At 44.5% G+C, this 25,991-nt stretch overlaps 1 protein-coding gene across 5 annotated transcripts in view; it reads right to left on the minus strand.

Moving 5' to 3' along the window:
* IRF3 (interferon regulatory factor 3) overlaps positions 1–25,991 on the minus strand; it is a 430,041-nt gene that overhangs the window by 116,324 nt on the left and 287,726 nt on the right. For all 5 annotated transcript variants that reach the window (XM_069605200.1, XM_069605192.1, XM_069605193.1 and 2 more), the window contains one exon: positions 24,138–24,262. In XM_069605200.1, coding sequence (XP_069461301.1) covers positions 24,138–24,262 — 125 coding nt within the window. The remainder of the gene's footprint in view (positions 1–24,137; positions 24,263–25,991) is intronic.

The following is a 25,991-nucleotide window of genomic DNA, read 5'->3' on the forward strand; positions in this document are numbered from 1 at the left end:
TCTGGAGGATCTTCCAAAAGCTTTAGGCCAGCTTAAAAGTAATGCACACAATCTGGTGTCCCTCTCCCTGGCTATATGGTTTCCTGCAGCAACTCTGAAGAAATTCAACCAGCTCTGAGATGGGTGTCCAGGTGGCTTACTTTGGAGTTGATTGGTCCCACCAACTCAAAGGGAGAAGTCGTCCTTCCAGGGGCTTCTCTGTCGATGCAAACTTGGTGTTTCGGCACTGCAGAACCGGGCAAACCAACAGTCCAGAAGTTGCAGCAGGCGTCCTCTTCAAGCTCTTCTTCGGTTCCTTCGTCCAGTGGTCGACTCTGCCTTTCAAGCCAGAAGCCTTGCCTTTTATTCAGTTCTCTCCCATTCATTCCAGCCTAGCTGTCACTCAGCCAGCAGGGTGGCTGTCCTTGCCGGACAGTCAGCCAGCCAATCACCACAGAGTGCATTTGGTCTCCTAGCAGACTAAGCACGGAGAGTTTCGGGCACCTCCCTCAATTCCTGCCCCCACCAGATACTCTGGAGCCAGAGGCGGACTTCGCTCGTGAATCCCGCCAAAGGCAAAGCGAACAAAGGGACCAAAACTGGTTTGGCACGCAGAGAAAATCTCAATAAGGACCTTTCAAAAAACACGTGGCGAAAAAAGAAGACCTTGGACCATTTGGACAAAAATGGCACCATTGGGTGCTTTGCTGCAGCTGCGAACGAAGCCACGGTAAATGCTCACCACAGTAGTTAAAAGTTAAGCACTGCCACCAGCCATTCATCGAGGGAAGGGTAACATAAAAATGTTAAATGAGAAGCTAGACAAAGGGGATACTAAGTAACCCCTCCAGCAGCCTATTGTTAGATAGTGTGTGCTGGGTCTAGAAAGTTACATATGTAAGTAAAGTCAATTACACTTTACTGCTTTGGGAAACAGTAGTTTATCCTGGTTAAGGTATTTAAACCTTTGGCAAATCTGGGAGACTTCCCAGTGTCACTGCACTGAAGGTGCTGGGTAACACCATGTAAAAGATGATGCCTGTGGAGTTTGTCAGACTCCACAACCAAAAGAAACAGTGTTTAAAATCACATTAAAATACATGAGAGAGTGAGAAAAAGAGTCTCACTCTCTCCAGGTTAAAAAAAAACAGTCCTCAAAATTCAGCAGAGTTGCTGGGGTCTCTAAGGTGGAGGGTATTAGCACATTTCTGAGTATTCTCCCTAACACCCATATCCCTTAAATGCACGAAAAGGGGTAACTATAACTCGGCAAAAATGGCAAAGGCGTATGACGACATACCAGATGAGCATAAGCTGTTAAGTAGAACAGAAATGTTCTTCACATCCCTCTTTACTCCCAGGTTGCAGGCCAATACGAATGCCAAATGGTTGCAAATAACCCGATGGGAGCTGTTGCAGACCATAAATACAACTGTAAAAGTCTTTAATGCCTAAGGGAAGAGTTAAGAGCAATAAGGCTCATGACCCTCCAAAACCAAAATGTCGTTGATTTGATCACGGCTATGGAGGGTGGCGTGTGCACAAACATTAGGCCATCTTGCTGCACCTACACACTTGCCCAGGATGAGGAAAATGGGACCCTCACAGCGGCCATAGCCTCCTTCACAGAATTGCACACAAAAATGATGGAAGAAGTGGAAGACATTGTACTTGACGACTGGTTTAACTGCCTGTCCTCATGGATACCAACCTGGTTGGCTAACGCATTCAAAATACTAGTGGCCATACTAGTAGTACTACTAGGTTTCTGTGTCCTAAGAATAGCAATAAGCCAATGCAAGAACACTGCCAAAAAGGCACTAGAGATGAAAATGGTGATAAACCTGGAAACTCACGTGCATGAGTATACCCAAACCGATGACTTCCTCCGTACCCAAGCAGTAGACAACAGTCTAGCTCCTCCAGCGTCAAAGTTCAAGAACCCTCCAGATCCCCAGAATAACACAGATCACTGGTAGAATTGCAATGTCTCTGGACTGTGTAACTACCTGCCATACATGCCTTGATGAACACCTGAGACGTGGAGGTAGCTTGAGGGGTTGAGTAAAATATGGGTACTCTGAAGGGTCAGGAATGAAACTCAGACACAGCGGATTCATGTTTTTAGCTGAAGACTTTTATTAAACAAAATGGGTGGTAAAACGTCTCTCTGTCCCTGCTCTACGAAGTATTTTCCCTATCAAAACAAAAATGAGTCAGTCCTTTGTCAGAATGTCCAAAAGAATAAGGCCTGTGTCCAAAGTACTATTTTGACCCTCACATTCTAAAATCAACTTGAAAGGGAAATGTCTTTGGCCTTGAAAAGTGTATAAATGTTCAAAAGAAGAAATGGTAACTCGAACACAAAAGTTCCAAAATAAATATGGATGGCTCACAACTCCAAAGGATAATTTCCTTCCCCATGATTTCTTTTCACTTAATAGAAGTTCTCCGAGTTCCTTTATAGCAATAGAGGGAGTATTGTGTATTCATATTTTATTAAGCGCCTTAATCCAAAGCGCTGTACATAGGATACAGAATGGTTAAAAAATAAATGTATAAACAATAAAATCCAGAAAACAATCACTCAAAGGTGTTGAAGTAGATGAGATTTCAGAAAACTACGATAGAGCGAAGAGAAAGCGGGAGAATGCTCCAATGAAGAGGAGCAAGAAGCTCAAAGGAACGAAAACAAGACTGTGCACACAGGGGCAGGGAGCTAAAAGTAATAATTGAGAAGAAGAACAAAGAGCGTGCCGGGATATAGAAGGATACTAGTGCAGCAAGAAAGCTGGGAGCAAGACCATACAGAGATTTAAATACAAGACAAAGAAAGTTGAATTTAATTTGAGAATGAAAGGGTAACCAGCCAAGTGTTACAAGAGAAGCAGTAATAGGGTCCCACGATGAGAAGACACAAAAGACTAATAGAGGAGTTGAACACTGATTTAAGAGGGGCAAGACAAGAGTTAGGGAGCCCAAACAAGGCAGGCGACTAGTAGAAAAGTCGAGAGAAAATTAGAGAGGAAATTAGAGGTTTAGATGCCTGAAAAGTAAGAAATGGACAATCCTTGCGAATATTATAGCGATGAAAGCGACAGGAATGGCCAGTTAATGAGATGTGGTGAGAGAAAGAGATTTGTGTCGAAGTAAAGACCAAGATTACGGGTGTGGGTGAGATTGGAAGCTTGGATGGGGGAAAAGTTATAAAAGAGGGTGTAAGATTAGGAGAAAGATTGTTGGCAGGAAAAACAATACCTTGGTCTTCAAAGCATTGAGGGTGAGATGGTGGAAGTACATACAGGATTTATTGCAACCAAGCAAGCAGAAAGATTGGAATTAATCTCAGGAGAAAAAGAGGAGAAGGAAAGAAATAGTTGGGTGTCATACGAATAGAATTGGTGGGACAGACCAAAGGAAGAAATAACAGCCGCAAGATAAGATGTGCAGACCGAGAGTAATAAAGGGCCCAGAACTGACCCTTGAGGCACACCTTGGGCAAGCAGGAACGATCCAGAGGACTTACCTGCCCAAATGAACGAAAATGTTAAATTAGAAAGAGTGGAACCAAGACAAACAGAACCTGAAAGAACAAAAGACGAAAGATAAGCTAAGAGTAAAGCGTGATCAACAGTGTCGAAGGCTACAGATAGATCTAGAAGAATGAGAAAGGATGATTGCTTAGAATATCGCAATGAAAGAAGAGAGTTCAACACCGAAAGAAGAGCAGTTTCTGTCGAGTGAAAGGGCCTGAAACCAGACTAAAATTTGGGATGAATAGAAGAATTAGAGACAAACATGGAAATCTGAGAATAGACAAGCCATTATAGAAGTTTTGAGAGATACGGAAATAAAGAAACAGGGCAGAAGTTTGAGACAAGGAAAGGATCAGCGATAGGTTTCTTCAAAATTGGAATAATAGATGTGTGCTTAAATTATGTAAGAAAAGTGGATGTAGAGAGACAGAATAAAAAAAGTAGACAAGATAGGGTAAAAGAAAATGGTAGACCTAAGGGATTAACAAAGAAGGAATAGGTCAGTAGGCGAGGCAGTGGGATGAGCCTTAGCTAGCAAAAGGAAAACATCAGAATTAGAAACAGGAGCAAAGTGGGCAATAGTGTCAAAAAAGGTAAGAACAGGAGGGGGGGCGTTGGGGTGGCTTAGATGCTTCAATGTCATGACAAAGAGAAAGAACATTTGAGGAAAAGAAATGAGCAAAGTCTGAGAGAGTAGAGTTTGTAGAGTGATGAATAGTAGGAGGAGAGAGAAGACGTGCAAAAGTTTGACAAAGACGCCCAGGGTGAGTAGACCGAGTTTGTAGAAGATCCAAAAAATAAATACGTTTAGCAGAGCATAAACAATTGTCATACAGAGCATGATCAGAGAAATAGGAGGATCAATCAGGCGTGGATTTGGTCTTGAGCCAGCACCTTTCAAGGCGATACAGAAAGCAGTGCATAGAGTGCATGTGGTGAAAAGGCCGTGGCTGATCAAGGAAAGTGGTAAGAGATGAGTATACAAAGTACTGCTTGGTGTACTCTCCAGCCAGGCTTCCTCTTACTCCGGCATGTTTTTTTCACACTCTTTGCTTATCTCTTGATATCTTTCTCTCGGGATTCTCCCATATAACATTGTCCAATGTTACCTTGCCTGGTAGGTTCTCTTGCCAGGGCTTGCCTTTTGTATAAACACCTCTTGCTTGCAAATGTCTGGTATACTCTGCGAGGGCATTGTTTGCATGTAAGCTTCTTGTTCTCATATACTTGTTCTTATATTCTCAAAAACCTATAATTTGCAATGCCTGGTATACTCTCCTGCCAGGACTTCCTTTCAGATGCACACTTCTGTACCGTAGGGCTGCCTGCTATACTGTGCTGGGAGGACTTCTTATACTTGTACTGTGCACACTTGTAAACTTGACAATCTCTTGTTGTAACACTGTTTAGTTTCTTTAAGTATGTTAGTGTCTTTCATTCCGTCACACCCAACTCATTTGCTTTATTTTCCTTTCGGCACCATTTTTTGCATAAATGCACACTCTTGCAACTTTGACAGTCTCTTAATATTATGTGGTTCAGTTTCTTTAAATGATATGGCACCTTCCTTTCAGTTCCATTCAATATATTTACTTTGGTTTCTTTTTCGCATCATTATTCGCATGCCCCGGTGTCCCCTCTTCCCTCGGGCAGACTCTCTGGGTTATTGTAATGGGCATAGCCTTTCCCGTGATACACTGCCACTGGCCTGTGGGCATCCCAGTGCCTTCTCTGGGGCTTGCCTTCTCTGCCATACGGTTCCTGTCTTTGTTGTGTATCTCGCTCGCCTGCTGTTTGCCTTCCTGGACTCCAGTAGCGTGGAGGCTGCACTGTGCTACAGCCACCCCGGTTGGAACGCCGTCTTCCTCACTCCAGCATTCCTGCAGTTTATCGATCTGGGCACTGTCTCACCTCTGGTTAATCTCCTGAGCTGCCTAGCTCAGCGGCCCTTGTTTCTGGCTGACAGTCCCTCGGTCAACATAGAGTGGATAGACGTTCGCAATGGAGGACCCCTCACTCAGCTGATCTCTGTTTAAATGTCCCATGTGAGAAACCTTAGGGTATTGCTGTAACAGTTATAACTCTGTTGAGGTTAATACCTCTTGGTATTGTTACCAATTCCCAGAAAGGATATTTAGTAAAAACACTAACCTTATCGGATGCCAACGTGTTCAGAGCAGCAACAGCAGAAGAGAAGAATCACCCCGGAATCCCTGTTCCCTCTAGTACCGAACATAAAAGAATCAGTGAAGGGAAACACGGACCCCAGGGAAACCCTCTGGGGAAGAAAACCCTGGAGATCTTGAATCAGCCTTCTTGTAAGGAAAGACTCCGGACGTCAGGACTGGTTGTCTCTCAGGATGGCCCTTCTCTACGTGGCGAAGTGGAAAGAGACCTACAGAACGAGAATAACAGGTAAGTATAAGAAGAGCAGAATGAAGGGTAAATTGATGAGGAAAGAGCGAAACTAACTTTGGATATGACTGGAGTTAGATCTTTCGAATGGGTCTTCCCGGGCAGTTGAAGGAGTGGTAGTCCAAAGAGGAGGGTAACAACTGACAAAGGAAGAATGGTAAGTGTGGTCCTAAGCAAAGAAAAGATAGACCAAATGTAGGAATTGGATTTACTTCCGATAGGCGGACCTTCTGACTAGAGCGGAATGTCAAATGGAGAGCCCTGCTTGAAGAGACGAGGGAATTCCCTGGACTGAACGAAGGAGAGGAAGTGAGCAGGCTGAGACGAGATACAATTCTATAACAAAAAGGAATGTTAGTGAGAAAAAGAGAGTTGAATAGCTGTCGATAAAATAGGGTTCGGGGTTCTGAATCTTAGCGAACTTACGGAGCATCACATTCAGCAGAAGCGATGCGTTGAAGCAGAGTTCCGGGTTTCTTAAGAGGGATCAGATGACTGATCACGTGTTCCTGACAGCAACGTGAAACAACTAGACTGCTGGCATAGGATTCTCTTGCTATATCGGAGTTTCCTCGAATCATAGCTCCACACAGGGACCAATGACGCCTAAGCTGCCATCGGCGAAAAGGTGTAACAGTATGCCCCCTCCTCAGGGGAGGCGAACACGGTTTACCCAGGTGAAGGCGAAAGAAACGGTGCACCAATCGAGGCGCATGTACTCCTGATGCTGGTTCCCATGTTCTTGTCACGTCCCCGGTCCTGCCCTCCTCCCGTCACTCACCAGGCACCATTCGTTCCCATACCCACCACCCACACCAACGGGGAAGACGCAGCAGACGGGATGTCCGAGGGGGCAGAACCACCTCTTTCCGCCCATTTCCGTGCTGGCGCTTGCCATGGCGTCTCATACATGCCCGACGGCTCTGGCGTCGGCGGCTCCAGCTTCCGTGCACGGGGGAACCTGATCGCGTCTCGCTCAGACGATCACGTGACTGGTCACGGGATCGCCTGTAGCCGACGCTGGCATCCACATCGGACGAACACCAATCACTGATGGCGTCCGTCCATCACGTGACGCTCCTGTGCGGTCACGTGCCCTGTCACGTGATCTACCTTTCCTTCAAAAAGAGCTGAGAGGAAACACTCAGTGCTTCACAGCTGTTTCCACCAGAGACCTGTTCGGCATTACCCTCGTTCTTCTTGATACACTTTGGAACTCGACCACGGACCGTTACTTGGACTTGTCTTGGATTGCCCTTTTTGTTTCGACGCATCTTCTGGACCCTTGGAACTCTTGACCACCCTTTTTCTGGCCCTGGAATTGCTCTGGATTACCCTTCTGTTTTGGCGAACTTCTACCCACGCTCCTGGCGATCACGTTTTGTCTCCTGAGTCATTTGGGGTTCACAACCTGGACCTTGGATGGACTTGCTATCTGGTCACGCTCTGGCTACCGGTGTGAGTTGGAGGAAGTGCTGTACATCCCAGCCTGCTGTCGGTCTTCCCTCGTTGTCTATTCAGGTTTACTACCTGTCCTGTCATCCCCAGGGTAAGCTTTGTCATTTTTTCCTTGTTTGCTTGCACTGCCATTATTGTTCATAGTATACCTGATCCTAACCTTTGCCTTACAGCACTCAGGGGTCCTTCCGGTGTTCCGGGTATCTGATTGACGACACCACTCATCACCTGTGGCCTTAAAGATTGCTAGGGCAGTATTCTTTACCTGCTCGAGCGGTACTTGGGGACGGAGGTAGTTTATAGCTGCACGACCATCAAGGCGGATCACCAAGATCAGAACAGTTCTGTCTGCAGGGGAGTAACCCTTCCAATCAATAAGGAATTGGAGACGGCCTCGACGATATCTGGAATCCCAGATACCGGCAACCTCATATTCATCCCCAGAAGAGGTAATAACGGGAGGAGGTAAAGGTTTGGTGGACCAAGGGAAACGGTCTGGTACATCCAGCCTGATCTGGGACAAGTGGAAAACAGGGTGAATGCGAGACCAAGAGGGAGGTAAAGACAGTCGCACTGTCACTGAAGCCACCCGCTCTAATACTTCAAAGGGTCCAAAGAATCTTGGGGATAGTTTGGAAGGGATCAGATGTTTGGGTAGAAAGCGAGAGGCCAACCAAACGTTGTCCCCTGGATTCAAATTTGGCTCTGCTTGACGGCGTTTATCAGCATATTTCTTGGTATGACCTTGTGCATTTTGCAATGCCACTCGTGCCGTTTGATGTCCCTCTTGTATATCAGCTATCAAACTGTCTACTCCAGGAATTCGTGATGAGGTTAAGGAGATGGATTGCACAAATGAAGGATGATATCCCTAAGAACAGTAGAAGGGACTTGTTTTTAATGCTGCATGCTTGGCATTGTTATAGGCGAACTCTGCAAAAGGTAAAAGCTTTACCCAGTTGTCTTGAGCAGCCGACACAAAGCAGCAGAGGTAGCCTTCTAACGTCTGATTCAAGCGCTCAGTTTGCCCGTTGGTCTGGGGATGATATCCTGAACTTAGAGCTCTCTTGATGCTTAAGGCTTGGCATAGTCTTTTCCAGAAACAGGATGTATATTGAGGGCCTCTATCCGAAATGATAGTATCAGGAAGACCATGTCTTGAAAATATTTCTGAGATGAATATCTTAGCCATCTGGGCAGTTCCTGGAAGCTTGGGTAATGGAGTGAAGTGGGCCATCTTGGTCAAGTAGTCGACAGTGACCATAATAGTAGTGTTCTGAGAAGAAGGTGGAAGACCGACTATGAAGTCAGTAGAGATGACTTGCCACGGTCTTTCTGGTATAGGCATGCCGGCCAACAATCCGAAGGGAGGAGACCGTAGTGTCTTCGATTGAATGCAAACACTGCAAGCCTTTACATAATCTGTGAAGTCCAACTGAAGGGTAGGCCACCAAAAGTGACGTTTAATCAAGTCAAGAGTAGTTTGACTCAATGTTCTGCTGCACGGGTGTCATGACACATCCGAAGAACCTCCAATTGTAATGGGTACGTAGGAATCAATACTTGGCCTTCATGAAAATATAGTCCCTGATCTCTGGTTAGATGGTAGGAAGTAGCTAATTCTTCACACAGTTGACTTTGATTTGAGGTTTCAGATTTAAGGGCTTGGAGAAAATCAAAAATGATGGAGACAAATCGAGCTTGGGGAAAAACATTTTCAGAACAGAATCTAGTAGCATGAGGATTCTTACGGGATAAAGCATCCGCTCGTAGGTTCTGATTCCCTGTTAAAAAGGTGAACTCAATCGATATGGGAGAAGAAAATGTGCCCATCTTGCTTGCCTGCTATTGGTGGTTTGAGCCTGCTGAAGTACTTTAAGGTTTTGATGGTCAGTACGTACCACTACTGGGAAGGGGGAACCTAATAAGAGGTGTCTCCATTCTTCAAAGGCTTTCTTTATAGCCAGAAGCTCCTTTTCAAGTACTGAATAATTATCTTCGGAATGAGTGAATGTCTTCGAAAGATAGGCTACGGGTCTTTCGTCACCAGTACTTGATTGTTGCAATAAGACCGCCCCTAGCGCATGATGAGAAGCGTCAGTTTCTACAATAAATGGACGAGTCTGATCTGGAGTGACCAAGATAGATGCAGAGGTAAAGAGACCTTTCAAAGTATCAAATGCATGTTGAGCTTGTTCATCCCACTTGAAACGTATGCCCTTCTTGAGTAACCTTGTTATGGGTAAGACAGTCTCAGAATAACAAGGAATAAACTTTCAATAAAAGTTTGCAAATCCTAGAAATCGTTGGATCTCTTTAACCGATGTGGGGGATGGCCAATCTAGAACGGCTGAAACCTTCCTCTGGTCCACGGAGATACCTTGAGCTGATAGAACGAATCCCAGGTAGGAGATCTGTGCTTGATGAAACTCACATGTTTCAGCCTTACAATACAGTTGATTAGCCTGAAGGCGCTCCAAGACGATGTTCACGTGATGAATATGATCCTCCTCATTTGCAGAGAACACTAGGATATCATCCAAATAGATGATTACAAAATGAAGATGAATGTCCGAGAATAAATGGTCCATAAACCTTTGGAAAACAGCGGGTGCATTTATCAGTCTAAAAGGCATCACCTGATACTGAAAGTGTCCAAAAGATGTGCGAAAAGCTTTTTTCCATTTGTCTCCGGGGGCGATTCGGATCAGATGGTAAGCCCCGCGAAGATCTAGTTTGGTGTAAAGTGCTGCTCCTTGAACTGCTTCTAGGATGTCTTTAATCAGTGGCATCGGGTACTTATCTGGGATGGTGATTTTATTGAGTCCCCGATAGTCTATGCAAGGACGTAACTCCTCTGAGTCTTTCTTTAGGATAAAAAAGAGAGAGGCCCCAGCTGGAGATTTAGACTCAGTAATTAACCCATTCTGTAGATTAGAATGAAGATACTCCTAGAGAGCCGCTTTTTCTTTTTGAGACAGGACATACATCCGTCCGAACGGAAGAGGCTGATCGGGGAGCAGGCCGATGTGGCAATCAGCCCGACGATGAGGTGGTAAAGAGGGAAAAAGGGGTTTTGAAAAAACTTTGTGGTACTGTTGATGACATTCAGGCACCGTCTGTAACTGATTAATAGAAGAAGTTGTGGAATTATTGCACATTTCCGATGGAACTTGAATTCCAACTGCCTCTTGAGATATACAATGGTCTAAACAATACTCCGAACCCAAAAAAAGAGTCCCTGCTGTCCAATTTATAAACGGGTTACGAGTGCGTAGCCAAGGGAGTCCCAAAATGACAGGAAAGTGGGCAGCCTTTATCAGATCGAAAGTCAAACTCTCCTTATGTGAGGCAGTCATACAAGTCACGGGACTGGTTTGTTCTCCAATAGGTCCAGATATTAAGGGACTGCCATCTACTCCTTGGATTGGAATGGAGCAAGATTTAAGAGTCCTTGCAATGCCATTTGTAGCTGCCCAATGGTCATCCAAAAAGTTTCCAGCCACCCCACAGTGGAGTAAAGCCGGGATATTTTGGATTAAACGATCTGGAAGGCTAAAGGTCAATGCTAGTACAATCATGGATTGGTGGAAGACGGGCTGTTCAGGAGACATTTCTAAAATATGTGGGGAACTCTGAATAGATTTCCCTACCATGGTTCCCTCTACGGCAGGGCTTTGGCGTTTCCCGCCGTCTGAGGTTTGGTTCTGCGCGGAAGAACAATCGGGCAATCACATAATATGTGAGAAGAGGAGCCACAATACATACAAAGCCCCAGGGTCTTCCTTCGTTCTCTTTCGGTGTTTGTTAAAGGACCCTTGACAGATCCAATCTGCATAGGTTCCTCACCCGTAGGGGCTTTGCGAATACTGGGCAGAGGATCAGAATGAGTACGGATTCCCTTAGGCTTCTTCTTTTCATGCGCACTTTCTTGAAGTCGGTAGTCTATTTGCATGGTGAGGGTTATCATTTCAGCCAAGTTGGCCGGTGGAGGAACTTTGGAAACCTGGTCCTTCAACTCCTCAGAGAGTCTTCGGCTAAACGTTAAGAGACCTTCATCTGGCCATCCAACCTCTGAGGACAATTGTTTAAACTGGGTGATATAAACAAGAAGGTCCTTGTTTCCCTGGTGGAGATCAAGAAGCTTCTCTTGTGTAGTAACCGAAATTTTCTGGCGACTAAACATAGATCTCAGACTGTTTACAAATGCTGGGTAGGAATCTAATACTGCGTTACCTGACGTAACTAAAGGGGTAGCCCAAGCTAGGGCAGGACCAGATAGATGTGAGATCAAAAATCCCACCTTATCTTTATCAGTTGGGAAGAATCTGGGTTTAAATGTGAATTGCACGGTGCAGCTATCCAAAAATTCCTTGAGTTTATGACGATCCCCATCAAACCTGCCCATGCTCAATGAAATTGGGGGTGTCTCGGAAAAAGCTCGGGTCACCTGTTGCCTTAATTGAGCATTATCCTGCTTGATAGCTTGCATTTCTAGTGACATAAACTGCATAGCGGCCATTAATTGTTGCATTTGCTGCTCCATGTTATTGCCACCCGATCTTGTCAGCTATATGGGCGTCGCTTACTGTAACAGTTATAACTCCGTTGAGGTTAATACCTCTCGGTATTGTGTTACCAATTCCCAAAAAGGATATTTAGAAAAACACTAACCTGATCGGATGCCAACGTGTTCAGAGCAGCAACAGCAGAAGAGAAGAATCACCCCGGAATCCCTGTTCCCTCTAGTACCGAACATAAAAGAATCAGTGAGGGGAAACACGGACCCCAGGGAAACCCTTTGGGGAAGAAAATCCTGGAGATCTTGAATCAGCCTTCTTGTAAGGAAAGACTCCGGACGTCAGGACTGGTTGTCTCTCAGGATGGCCCTTCTCTATGTGGCAAAGTGGAAAGAGACCCACAGAACGAGAATAACAGGTAAGTATAAGAAGAGCAGAATGAAGGGTAAATTGATGAGGAAAGAGCGAAACTAACTTTGGATATGACTGGAGTTAGATCCTTCGAATGGGTCTTCCCGGGCAGTTGGAGTGGTAGTCCAAAGAGGAGGGTAACAACCGATAAACGAAGAATGGTAAGTGTGGTCCTAGGCAAAGAAAAGATGGACCAAATGTAGGAATTGGAGGACTTACTTCCGATAGGCGGACCTTCTGACTAGAGCGGAATGTCAAATGGAGAGCCCTGCTTGAAGAGACGAGGGAATTCCCTGGACTGAACGAAGGAGAGGAAGTGAGCAGGCTGAGACGAGGTACAATTCTATAACAAAAAGGAATGTTAGTGAGAAAAAGATAGTTGAATAGCTGTCGATAGAATAGGGTTCGGGGTTCTGAATCTTAGCAAACTTACGGAGCATCACATTCAGCAGAAGCAACGTGTTGAAGCGGAGTTCCGGGTTCCTTAAGAGGGATCAGATGACTGATCACGTGTTCCTGACGGCAACGTGAAACAACTAGACTGCTGGCATAGGATTTTCTTGCTATATCGTAGTTTTCTCGAATCATAGCTCCACACAGGGAACAATGACGCCTAAGCTGCCATCGGCGAAAAGGTGTAACAATTGTAAGGAAGCCATGGTATCAACTAGTAGGCACAGACACAACGGATACAAGTTTTGAAAACCTTTATTTAGTATTTTGGTTTGGTTGGTAGACTTTCTAACTGGTCCTAACTCTAGAATGGGAGTAATCTCGACCAGTAAATAAATAACAAAAGTCCAAGTCAGTCTGGTCAAAATAAAAAGGCATATACTAAAAAACCTAACCTTGCCCTCTTTCTCAAAGGGATACATGTGTTAAGGGAATACAAAAGTAAAATAGTGTCTCAAAATAAATGTCATAATGGCTTAAGTAATAACTCTCTTCCCCACGTTTAGCACCACAGGGTCTTGAGAGTTTTCTTAATAAGGATAGGTAGATGGCACAGTTCTGTCAGTCTAGCACACTTTGGCTTACTGGTACAACTCAACAGTTCAGGCATGAGCTTCAACCTCTGGTAGTTCAATCACTTTCTTAGGCTTTCTCTGCCTTGTCGTAAATACATATTTCTACTTTTGACCTTTTACTTTCCCACAGTTCACCACAGGCTTCCCTCCGCTGGGCTGGAGTCTGCCTCTCGTTTCATATTCAATTTCTCACTTTACAATTCTGCATAGGCTTCCCTCTGCCAGGCCCGAGCCTGTCTATTCACCATTTCACTTTCTCACACAGTTCTGCACAGGCTTCCCAAGGATTTTCCATAGACATCTGCATGACCACTTCGACCTCTCTTTACACAATTCTACAATCAGATTTCTTCCTTATCTTACAACACCAATGCCTCTTGGTACTTGTAGTTTCTCTATCTACACAATTCTACAATCCGCAATCTTTCTCATCTTACAACACCAATGTCTCTTGGTACTTGTAGTTTCTTTGCTTTGCCCTTTTTCAAAATTCTAAATGGGTTGTGGAAAAAGGGGCATATCATGTCTCACCATTAGGTGCTTTTCCCCCACTTCCCGAGTATCCCCTACCCAGGTGATCCTTCCTCGCTTGTCCACCCCCAGAGACGGGTTCAAAAAGTGATGGCCTTTCCCTGGCCACCTGAGTACAGGATCCCCGGGGACTAGGTTGTGAAACACCCTCTGGTTTTTCACAGTATTCTCACTGTTCTCCCCTTGGATCCTTTGCGCAGGTGGCCAGGGAAAGGCCATGGCTTATGGATCTTGAACCTGGGGTGGAGAAGTGAGGGCCTTATCTTCTGGTCTCGGTGTAGCTTGCCCAAAGTCTATTTTCATCTGGCCATGTGACAGGAGACCACGTTTTGAGCTCCTTCGTTGTATTTAATACTATTAAATGAAAAAAGCCTGGCACTTCTAGTGTTTTTCCATTACACCTCAAACAGGAGCCTGGCTCGCTTCTCACGTTCATTGTATCTTCTCAAGTAGATAACCAGTTTCTTGGCTGCTTCAACCCTTGACACTGGGCCAGGCAAGCCTTCTCAAATCTCCCTTCGCTGTCAACTGTTTTATTGTTTTGTGCCACACTTTCAGCCCTTCTATTCACAGGGTCCAACATCCAGATTCTATACACACTTATATATATATTGGCGGCACTGCCTGCAGTCTATTCACTACGTGTAGCCAGCCTTATGATAACTTAGTCTACTTGCGTTACTGCAGCTGTACAATTATAAAACGGCATTGCATTTTCTTCAGTGCTTCTCCCGCATGTGCAATCTTCATTTTGCTTGTGAAATGTTACTTAATTCTTTACTTTGCCATCAGATTTTATAAGGTCTATTCACCTTCTTCATTGGCATCTCTTCTGGGTGCGTCCTTTCTGCTTTAGATGACGTCACCAGTCTTCTCTTTCACTCATCTTCCAGAATTTCCTTCTGAAGACTGTCATTTCTTCGCGAATACATCATGTAGGGTATTCTCAATGCATACTTTGTTTCAAGGACTTTTTGCGGTATAGGTACCATCAGTGGTGTTGCAAATGTCGCAATTTCCGGTTGATAACATATAGGCAAAAGGGTTTCTTGAAACATGGGTTTCTCTATAGGGGAGACACCCCTCCAGAGGGCAGGGTTAAACTACACCTAGTGATCCCAGGAAGTCAAACAGTTGATCCTACAGAGAGCTCAGTCATAATTGATGGGAGATCATCTGGAACTCTTGAAATTTCAGGCCCATCCAACAGAGATGTTTTTCTGGCTTGGAATAGACGTTGACATTGAAAACCTCTTGCAGGGGTATATAATCTGCCAGAAAACTAGGACTCATATACCTGCTACCGAGTCCACAAACAAACTAAAATCCCAAGAGAATTCATGCCAACATTTTTAGTAGGTCAAATCTACAAAAAAGGAGTCCCTTGGGAAATACTAATCTTCCCGGGTTACAGTCTTTCCATCGAAGAAAAATCCATAGACTTCTATTCCATCGAAATGTATTGATTGAAATAACTTTCCATCAAAATGAATATTCATTGGATTTCAATGGAAAAGCATTTCAATTAATAAACAATAAACAAAACGTGGGTTGGGGAGAACCCCACCCAATTACAAAATTAAAACCAAACAAGTTAAAGGGAGCTGTCCAGTGCTGAAACACACTGTAACACACTCTAACTGTATTGACGCGATTTCAGCACTGGAAAGCTCCCTCTGACTTGTGTAGTATTAGTGAATGTGGACTTTTATTTTATTGGGGGTGTCGAGGGGACCCCCCGACGTCCTCCCTCTTGTCCCCACGACTGAGGCCCAGGAACAGTGAGATCTGCAGAGCCGCACAGGAACAGAAGTCATCAGCTGCATCTTTTCTTCTTTACCAAGGTACTGTAAAACAGGTCTAAGAGAACTTACCTCTTATTGTAGACATGCTTGTAACTTCCACAACTCACAAGTCTAATCAGCTTGTGGCCCTACATTTGATTCTTCTTTTTATCAAAGACTCCTAAGGACTTGTGCAAAGACTTTTCCTTTACTTACCAGAAGTGCTTTATCCTATCCAAGACTTTTCCCCATTGACTTTGGCTTAGCCTATTGCATTAAATGACTTCTAGTGAACTCTAAAAGCATCTGCACTGCTTAATAATATTTGTGGTCTCTTGTGTTCTAATAACCTTTGCCATTTACCAATTTTTAAAGAGTGTTCTGAATGCCAACAGTAAGATATTAATGTCCCCAGCACCCTTGTTACTGAAGTTACCTGTGGGTGTAGGTTGTGTCTGTGGGCCATCCCAAAAGGGTCTTGCCTGATTCAGAAACTCAAAGTGTACAGTATTGAAGTATATTTGTGTGTTACTATTCTATTGCTCTTTTCTGAGGAAGGCTTTATAACTGACTGATAAATTAATAATTGTGTATGGAAGAAACCTTGAGTGTAAGAGTTTATTTGAATACCCGTAACTGTGAATCTTTGTGTAACTCCAATATAGCTCACATAGCCCCTCTTGAGATAAGCCTGACTGCTCAACACGCTACTAAAACTGTGTAGTACAAGCTTATACCAAAGGTTGAGTTGCCTATACCTGTAGTCATAGTTGTTTGTAGTGTTCCCAGAGGGTACTGCATTCAAACGTTGCCTAACAACAAGGGGAAGAGATTATCCTCCAGTTATAAACCCACCTCTTGACCCTTATCAAAAGTGTTATTCTTGTAAAGGGTATGATGGGTATGTTATGAGATGTTGTCCATTCAACACAGTCGATCCTCCCAATTCATTATCATCCAGAGAACCCAAACAGACACGAGAGAGTAAGAAGGAAGGCGTGGAGCCATCATGTAATAACGCCATGTACACTCAATCACAGGATGTGATATTAGAAGAGAAGAAAGACCTAAAGAAGGCAAGAGGTAAAGTAAGAGACTGTAGGAACCAGAGAAAACCCTAGGCCTTTTCATACACTGGAGCGAAAACCTTGTATAAAGTCACTGTTACCAAAGAGGGAAAACTTGTCTGGGCGGAAATGGATACTGGAAGTAAAGAAAGTGCCATAAGAGCATCGTTACTCCCTCAAGGATAGAAAGAAATCGGAAAAGAGAGGGTAACCTGTGTTCATGGCCATACTGGAAAATATCCGTTGACTCAAATATTTATTTACATTTTGGGAAGAAAAATAAACCTGACTAGCAGTGATTTCTACGTTTTCAGCTCCGTTAGTCCTGGGGAGTGAGGTGCCCCAATTCGATCAATGGGTTTCAAAAGTGGTACAAGTAAAATCCAAGATTCCTACAGTAAGGCCTCCTCCCCAAATGAAACTAGAACCTCCCAGATTTGAAAGAAGAGCTAGTGAAGAGGAACGTGTTAGTTTTGTGGAAATTAACCCAATATCCCAAAGAAGAGAATCTAGCCTAAGGGATATCCAGGATTTCTTGGACCGACAACCTTGTTGCTCCACAGTAGAATACTGGAAGATCCGAGAGCAAGATACAGTAAACTCCCATTCCTGGTTTCCATGTGAAGCACCCTAGTCCAACCAGCATTGGAGAAGGGTATGTGAATAACCGGAGGGTATTCTCACACTTACTCCCATTGGATCCTCTGCCCAGGTGGCCAGGAAAATGCCATGCTTTTGAATCTGACACTGGGGTGGAGAAGCGAGGGAGCATCACCTGGGTGGAGGATCCTTGAGGAATGGGAGTGGGGTGCCCTCGGGCGAGACATGGTACCCCCCTTTTCCCATTGCCGACCAACCTAACCCTCATTTCCACACATGTGACACTTGACAGTACTGAGATGAGGAAGAGGAAACCGAGTAATGCACACTAGCACTAGACCACATCACCACTTCAGTACTGGGACGAGGAAGATGTCTGTAAACTGTAGTGAAGGTCAAGCATGTCGTCCTAATCATGGGCAGGTGAACCCAATTGGGAATCCACAACTGAAACCTTTCAAAAGGTTGCAGGTATATAAAGGAAGGCAACATGTGCAGCAAAGAGAGGGACAGGGAGATCTGTGGGAAGCCGACCTGCAGGAGACCCGTGTTTGGAAGAGGCAGCGGTGGTGGGACCTCTGGAATAGCCAGGATGGCGGCCCGAAGCCCAGAAAGCCTATTGAGCCTAAATCCTGTTGGGCTGTTAGGTGTGAGCAGGAGCCCCTGCGATAAGAGAGGTGCAGCAGGAGCTGAAGAAGCCTTGGAGGGAGCAGGACGCAGTCTGCACCCAGTCTGAGGCAGCAGAGCAGACAGCGGGGCACAGACAAGCCCCTCAATGCGAGTGGGGCTCGTAGCAGCGGGCACGCTAAACCGTGAGGCTGGAAGAGAGAGCAGGAGTCACTGGAGGACATCTCCACAGACCAGTGACTGTCAGGAGAAGCCATCGGAAGCCGGGGGCGTTCCTAACAGATGGTGAAGTGATAATACCTTACCAAACTAAAGGAAAACTTACAATTAAAGCTGCTAGAGGTATATTGAATACTGAACCAAATGGCAACTTAATATTAAGCATATTGAACACTTATTAAATAATGAATTGAGTGAAACTTAACCATTGAGCATATTGCATATTTGGTAAATACCAAACAGAATGATATCGCGCAAGCCTCGCCATCATGACGGCCCCTTATCAGGGCGATCAATTCAGAAACAAGCCACGTCTCAACGCGGTTTGATTCCTGAATCTTCTGATTCGCCTCTAGCAGTTCTTGCCCGATTCCTGTTGCTGTCCTTAGCTCCTGACCCTGTCTCTGGGTCCTTGCCTTCCTAGTGTTTTGTGGTTTTGGCCTCGGTTGTCTGGTTCCAAGCGGTCCCCTCCTTGGTTCTCTGGGCCCCTTGGGTCTCCTGTTTTCCTTGGTTCCCAGCTTTGTTGGGGTTCTTGCTTTCCTTGGTTCCCTGGCTTCTCTGAGTTTTCTGCTTCATTACTCAATCCCCTGGGTTCCACCTGTCAGTCGTACCCTGCTTGGGGATTTGTTCTACCATTTCGGACCCACCTTGCCTGGCCTCCTGTCTCTGCCTGGGTACTGAGCCTCAGATGACAGTCCTGTCATTGCTTCTAGCCTTTGGAGTTCGGCATTCAACTACCAGTCCAGCGTACCACGACCAGCCAGAAGTCGGCCTTCCCTGCCAGTGATTGCATTGTCCTGACGCCACGCTAATCAGGGAAGCGCCCATTCGTGGCGTTGGGAGCCGGTTCCCCTCCGACCTCGTGTTTGTGCGGGTGAGAGTGGGACTGGTTCTTTGTGTTACCTTATCTTCACATCGACGACCTACTGGACAGACTGGCTACCTCACCACTTCCATCTAGAGGAAGCGCTCATGGGACGCCTTGCTTAACAGAACCAGGAGGCTACTAAGTAGAAGCCAAAGAAGTGTAAATATCATACAGAAAGCCAAGAAGCTACAAAGAGAGGGATCCTAGTTGCACAACCTGTGATGGGTGGATTGTGTGGTCCGCCAACTGTGCCTCGCCAGTGAGCCCTGCACTGCGAGAACCAAAGACATTATGGGAAAAAAAACAGAAGGGACACTGGCAGTGTATTGATGAGGCAATCCAGGAATATGGTCAAGCTGACCTGAAGTTGTGTAAAACCTTTGTTTGAAAAATTGAAATATTTATTTATTTATTATTTGTAACGCACCGGGAGCCCACAGCCATCGGTATGCACATGTACAGAGACAACAAAAGAATACGGGACAAGGTAAGGGAGAAAAGTCAGAGTTCCTAAGTCAACTACTTGAAAAGTAAAGTCTTGTGTGTTTTCCCAAAAGGGAGCAGGTTTTCCACCAGTCTCAAATCAAGGTGGAGAGAATTCCACAGCTGGGCTGCACCGACTGGGAAAGATCGACCAAAACCCTTTGCCTGTTCGAAGATCGGGTAGGAGACCAGGGCCAGGTCAGATGAGCGTAGTCGTCTTCCAGGTGAGTAGCGAGTCACTGCAGATTTAAGATAGGAAAGGGTGTTGCCAAAAAGGCAACGGTGGACGATGGTACATGTTTTAAATTTGATGAGATCCTGTATAGATGGCCAGTGCAGGTCTTTCCGATGTTTTGAAATGTGCTCCTTCCATGGGACATTTTTTATGATTCGTACAGCATCGTTCTGAATTTGCTGACATCTTTTTAGACTGGTATTGTTTGCCCCAAGAAGTAGCGCTTTACAGTAGTCTTACCTTGATAGGACGGTGGCGCGGGCGATGGTGGTGGCATTATAACTAGTGGAGTTGAAGTATTGGGGAAGGGAGCCCCGAGATGTGAGAAATTACACCTTGTGTCTTAGGGCAAAGCTTCAAGACAATTATTTTTAAACTATATTGCCTGGAACTTGGGAAAAGGAACCATGAGGATTGTGTGGAACTGTATTATCTTGAGTGGAAGAAAGGTAATTCTAAGATTTTTGTGGAACCTTCTTGAACTTGGGGAAGGGAGCTTAAGAAGAAGCTCAGAGCTGGAAGCAGCTCAGATCTTTGGATTTCTTTTGTTTTGACATCCCTACACATTGGTTGGCTTTAGTTGTGCGGGCAAGGATAGGTTTTGGACACAGACAGACATTTAAGGTGAACTCTGACTCAGAATGTCCTTACTTTCGTTTAGGTATGGAAATCCCACCTTAGTATAGGCCAAGTTATGCCTTCAACCATTCTGCCATTTAAGTTAATAAATATATCTTGCTTAAATATTAAGCCTGTTGTCTGTGTCTTACTTCATGATGCCTTCACATCTGCCTGCAGTCAGGCGCTTGTAACAACTGGAACGCTGCATGCGTTCCTGGCTTTTGTGATCCTCATTACTCTGCTCATCTTCCTCGTGGCGATGGTTTCAGTATTAGAAAAAGGAAAGTCAACGTGTGTAATTTTACAGGCAGAGTTTGAGGATAGGCTTTTATTGAGTCTTAAGGGCAGGTTTGACCTTCTATGTGTAGGGGTTGAAGTGATGATGTCAGTAATTTTAGAAGGGGCATTTGGCAAGTAATTTCCAGAGTGAGAAAAAGCATTTCCAATAATCTCGGATGGCAATCAGGTTTTAAATAACTTGAGGACGATGAACAGCGGGTTACCTCAGGAGAAATTCTCATCACGCCCTGCCTCTTCTTCATTCCAGTGGTCCGCATAGTCTCCCTACTGTGATTTCGATGGCTTAACAATCCATCCTTACACTGAGATGAAAATTAAGGGTAACAACATGCCATTAAGGCATGGGGGACTGGAGAAGCACCGTTTAAGGGAAAAGGACGATATGTGATTTCTTCTGTTGAGGTCATCGGGTTTACCTGAGAACTACCGCCCCCCCAGGTGGTCCTCCCTCACATAGCAGCCCACAGGGTCAAGATCAGGTAGCAGCTGTTGTCCCCTGGCTACATAGGTAGGGGATCTCACAGGGAAAGAACTGATGACATCCTTGAGTTCATCCCAGTACTCAAAGAAACCTATCTGCGGGAAAGCAGAGGGAAGAATGTGGTCGAGGACTCGACCAGAGGGGGGATTGTTGGGAGGCAGATGTATATGTCATACATATGCTTCTGCCCCACCCTTGATCCAATATCACACAAATGAAAAGCGTTACTCACTAAGACAACCATATCGCCCTTATGCCAGGCAGGTACAACAAGACACAGACAATCTAAACTGAAGATGGCAAAAGCAGTCAAGCTAACATTGCAACATTAGTAGGCGCACGCACTAGACATGATGTAGAAATGTACTCCACATGTAGAACAGGTACACTAGATCAAATATGCATGTATATATGAAATATGTTAACATAGCATCCACAAGACATGAAGAACACTAACATAGCCAATGTATACGTTTAATGCAACATGAAAGACATGCGAGTATAGCTCACTAACATAGAAACCGGGTTATAATTGGGCAGCCATTTTCTGTAAAATGGACGCTGTAGCATGCTTTTAAATAAGCCACGGCCTCAAGACTTCGAGAGTACTCAAAATGCTGAATCCACAGAAATACAGAGCTGTGCAGAGCTCAGATGGTAGCTGGCAATTGAAGCCAAGATTAACGCAAGCTAGGGAGGATGGGACCAGCAAAGCGAAGGCACGACATGGCAGTTCCCCTGATGCAAGCAGGATACTCCCAACTGCGTTGAAAGTTTATACAAATACAACCCTCCTTTGTTTACCAGGTGCACTAGACTAGCATGCCAATAAAACTCCATGAAGAACAAAGCAAGAGAGTGTCTGCTGGAAACAGAAAAAACGACAGATGTTAAAATTAGCCGAAAACCCAATAAATAGGAGCTAATTCCATTTCATTCATGGTCCTCTAACACGTGACTCATAATTGGAGAATTCTGGCTATTCATTAGCCGCCAGCATAAGATAGGACACCTGCAAGACACCGTAATAGTACACACAGAATTAAGCCGCCTTGCAAGGTCAAGTACAAAGTAATTGTTCAATCCCATGGCCTGAGGGTTGGTATCTTCTTTAAATGAACAAAGGACAGTCCATGCATCTCTCTCCCCCTACACTCTGTCTGGCTGAGATGATGAAAGACCAAATAGCGTAACAGAACAGTAGAAAAGCTGCGAGAAAATAAGAGAAGAGATAAGAAGTTTAGTAGCATAGAAAGTAAGAGAAGAACAAACTTTACGAATATTGTAGAGATGAAAACGACACGAGCGAGACGTGAGAGAAATGTGGTGAGTAAAAGAGAGATTGCTGTCAAAGTAAAGACCAAGATTATGTGCAGTAGAAGAAATAGAGCGAGTAGATGGAGGAAATGAGATAGAGAATGGTGGGGGGAGAGGAGAAAGAGTGTTAGCCAGGAAGAATACGGCCTCAGTCTTCCCAGAATTTAAAGTGACAAAGTGAAATGCCATCCAAGATTTGATGGCAGAAAAACAAGTTGTAAGGGTGTGATGTATTTCTGGAGTAACAGATGAAAAAGATAGGTGTCATCAGTTTACAAGTGATGGGAAAGTCCAAAAGATGAGATAACAGGAGCAAGTAGTGCAGTGTAAAATGAGAAAAGAAAAGGACCCAAGGCTGACCCTTGGGGAACCCTGTGCTCAAGGGGGAACGGTGAGGAGGTCTTACCAACCCAGGAAACAGAAAAAGTTCTATTAGATAGATAAGAAGCAAACCATGAGAGAACAGGTCCCCTAAAACCGAATGAGAAAAGAATTTCCAGAAGCAAAGAGTGATCAACGGTGCCGAACGTTGCAGATAGATCAAGAAGAATAAGAAAAGAGGAGTGTTCAGAGTAGCGAGCTGAAAGCAGAGAATTAAGCATACAAGTCAAAGCAGTTTCTGTTGAGTGATGGGTTCGAAACCCCGATTGAAAATGTGGAAGGATAGATAAATTATTAACGAATAAAGAGGTCTGAGAGTAAACTAGACACTCCAGAAGCTTAGAAACATAGGATAAGAGGGGACAAAAGTTAGAAAAAATAAGAGGATTAGCAGAGGTTTTTTAGAATGGCAAAGATAGTTGCGTGTTTAAAAGCTAAATGAAAAATGATGGTAGAAAGACAGATTTTGAAGAAGGACATAAGAGATGGAATAAGAGAAGGATAGATTTTAGGAATAAGAACAGATGGAATAGGATCCGTAGGAGCAGCAGTAGGATGAACCTTAGTCAACAGATGTGATACATCAGAGTGTATTAATGGACTTGCATCAACTAATCTACAGATAGGATTTCTTATCTGCGGAATTAAGTGGGCGGACTGAATGGTGAAAAGTGTTTATTTCTGCTACCAACATTCCGCTATGTCCTTAGAGGGAGACTGGCCGATCTCAGTTTATGGACCTCGGTTATGGAACATGCTACCCTTAACGAAGTATGACCTCATTTGTGGCATTTAGGAAAGACCTAAAAACCTATCTTTTTAGACAACATCTTTTTTTCAGAACTTCTGCATTCGTTTTTCTTCACCATTATATATCAGTGATACATATGCGTTTTCTGCCATTATATATTAGTGATACATATGCGTTTTCTGCTCTTTGAAAAACTTGCGTCCAGGTGCAATTAAGTCTACATGATATAAATATTTCAAATCAAATCAGACTGGACAGGGTTTGTGATGACCACCCAAGGTCCAAGAAAGAATAACCTGTTTTGAGTTCAGTACAAGACTGTGACAGTGTGTTGGAGTCAGGTTGTGTGCAGGACTGGGAGAGTGTACACTTGCAGTCGTGCTAGTGGCAAGGTATTTTGTGCAGATTATGGTGGGCACTTGCTTCATAAAAGCCTGGATTGTGTCTAAAATGCATACCAAAAAAGTCACCCACTAATCAAATTTGATAGCAGTCAGGAATGTTGGAGGGTTGCGTTCCATTTACCTGCACCATGATAAACTTCTTGGTCCACGGCTTTAGACTGCTGTCAGGCCAGTGCTCTCCAAGACACAGCCAGATGGAGTACAGAGGGGAGTCACGTCGTTCATGCTGTATGAAGCTGATCAGCTCTGTGGACAGAAGGAAAAGGGTGGAAGTTGTCAGATTGCGCCCGACACATTCATTGACCAGTGCTGCTGCAGAGTGTGAGCTGCCATCTCACATTCCTGACCTCCATTTTCTTTTTAGACTTAATTTGTTGCCGGGGAGAGGTCAGGACAGCATGTATGGGATACATTACTTAGCGTAATCATATTTCTGATGCTTGTATCTGCTTAGATTCACATGCTATGCATAGGCTGACATCTAGTAGAAGCTGCAGAGTATTACAGTTGTTGTTTTCAAAACTCGAAAATGGACGTTGACAGGGCGTGCCAATAATACTATCCCTAGTGTGACATCTACTGTACCCATGGCTCTTCATGCGTCAAGGTCCCTCAGATTGTTTGTTTCTGACATGAGGTTGCATGAAGTGTAGCATGAGTACAGGTGTAGTAAAGCAGATTATACATCAGAAAAACCCAGAAAACATCGATGCACCTTCTACTCCAGGGGAAGAAGGGTGGGCGTATGTGAATCTAAGCAGACACATGCATCATAAATACGATTCCGGTAAGTAATGTATCCCTTCTGAGGCTTGTGGAATCTGCTTAGATCACATGCTATGCATAGATTAGCGAGCAGTGTTTGGAGAAGGTGGTGGGTTGTGAGAAGGTACAGTGGCAAATAGATGTTTTAGCACTGCTTGTCCCACCTGGGAATCTGCTTTAGAGCGAGTGTCAAAGTAGTGCTGAATAAAAGTGTGGATATAGTTCCATGTAGCTGCTTTGCCAATGGCGTCCAACGGGACATTTGCAATCAAAGCCAAGGTAGCTCATGTACCCCTGGTGGAGTGAGCCCTTGGTGTGAAAGGAAGTGTCTTGCTTGATAGAGGGTAGCAGAGTTGTATGCATCTGACTATCCATCTGGAGATGGCGTTCTTGGAAATGCCGCCTCCTTCCCTGCCTGGAGCTATGGAGACAAACAGTTGGTCTGTTTTTCTTAGCGGTCTGGTTTTGTTTACATAGTAAAGGACCGCCTTCATTACGTCTAGTGTATGGAGGTTTTCTCAGCACAGCTTGTTGGATTTTGAAAAAAGGTTGGTAGTTCTATGGCCTGATTGATATGGAACTCTGAAATGAGCTTAGGTGAAAATCTAGGGTGTGTGCTCAATACCAACATGTCTTTGTGGCTAGCAAAGAAAGGGTTTTGCACTGACAAAGCTTGCAGTACACTGACTCCTCTTATGGAGGTGATAGCCACCAAGAAAGCCATTTCATAAGTGAGGTGTTTAAGGCTTGATTTATGCATAGGCTCAAAGGGGGTCCCAGGAGCTTTGCAAGTACTACATTGAGGTCCCAGCGTGGAGGCAGGTTTGAAATAGGGGGGTGGAGTCTTTTTACTCCCTACATGAATGCCTTGATTACATGGATTTTCCACCAGAACACCTTGCTTTGAGAAGTGGTGTATGCAGATGGAGCCACTAGGTGAACTTTGATAGAGTTAAATACTAGCCCTCAGTCTAGTAAGTGAAGCATGTAATGAAGAATGTGTGATGGAGTACATTCTATTGAGTTTATTTGTTTTGACTGGCACTAAATTACAAATCCCTTCCACTTGTTAAAATAACAGTGTCTAGTGTTTGGTTTACGTGCTTCTTTAAGGATTTCCATACACCTTTCAGGAAAATTCAGATGTCCAAAATCTGACTTCAGGAGCCAAGCTGCCAAGTTCATAGACTGAGGTTGAGGGTGTAATGCT

This window comes from Ambystoma mexicanum, chromosome 1p, assembly GCF_040938575.1.
Source record: "Ambystoma mexicanum isolate Mex_15411 chromosome 1p, UKY_AmexF1_1, whole genome shotgun sequence".
Taxonomy (NCBI): Eukaryota; Metazoa; Chordata; class Amphibia; order Caudata; family Ambystomatidae; genus Ambystoma; species Ambystoma mexicanum.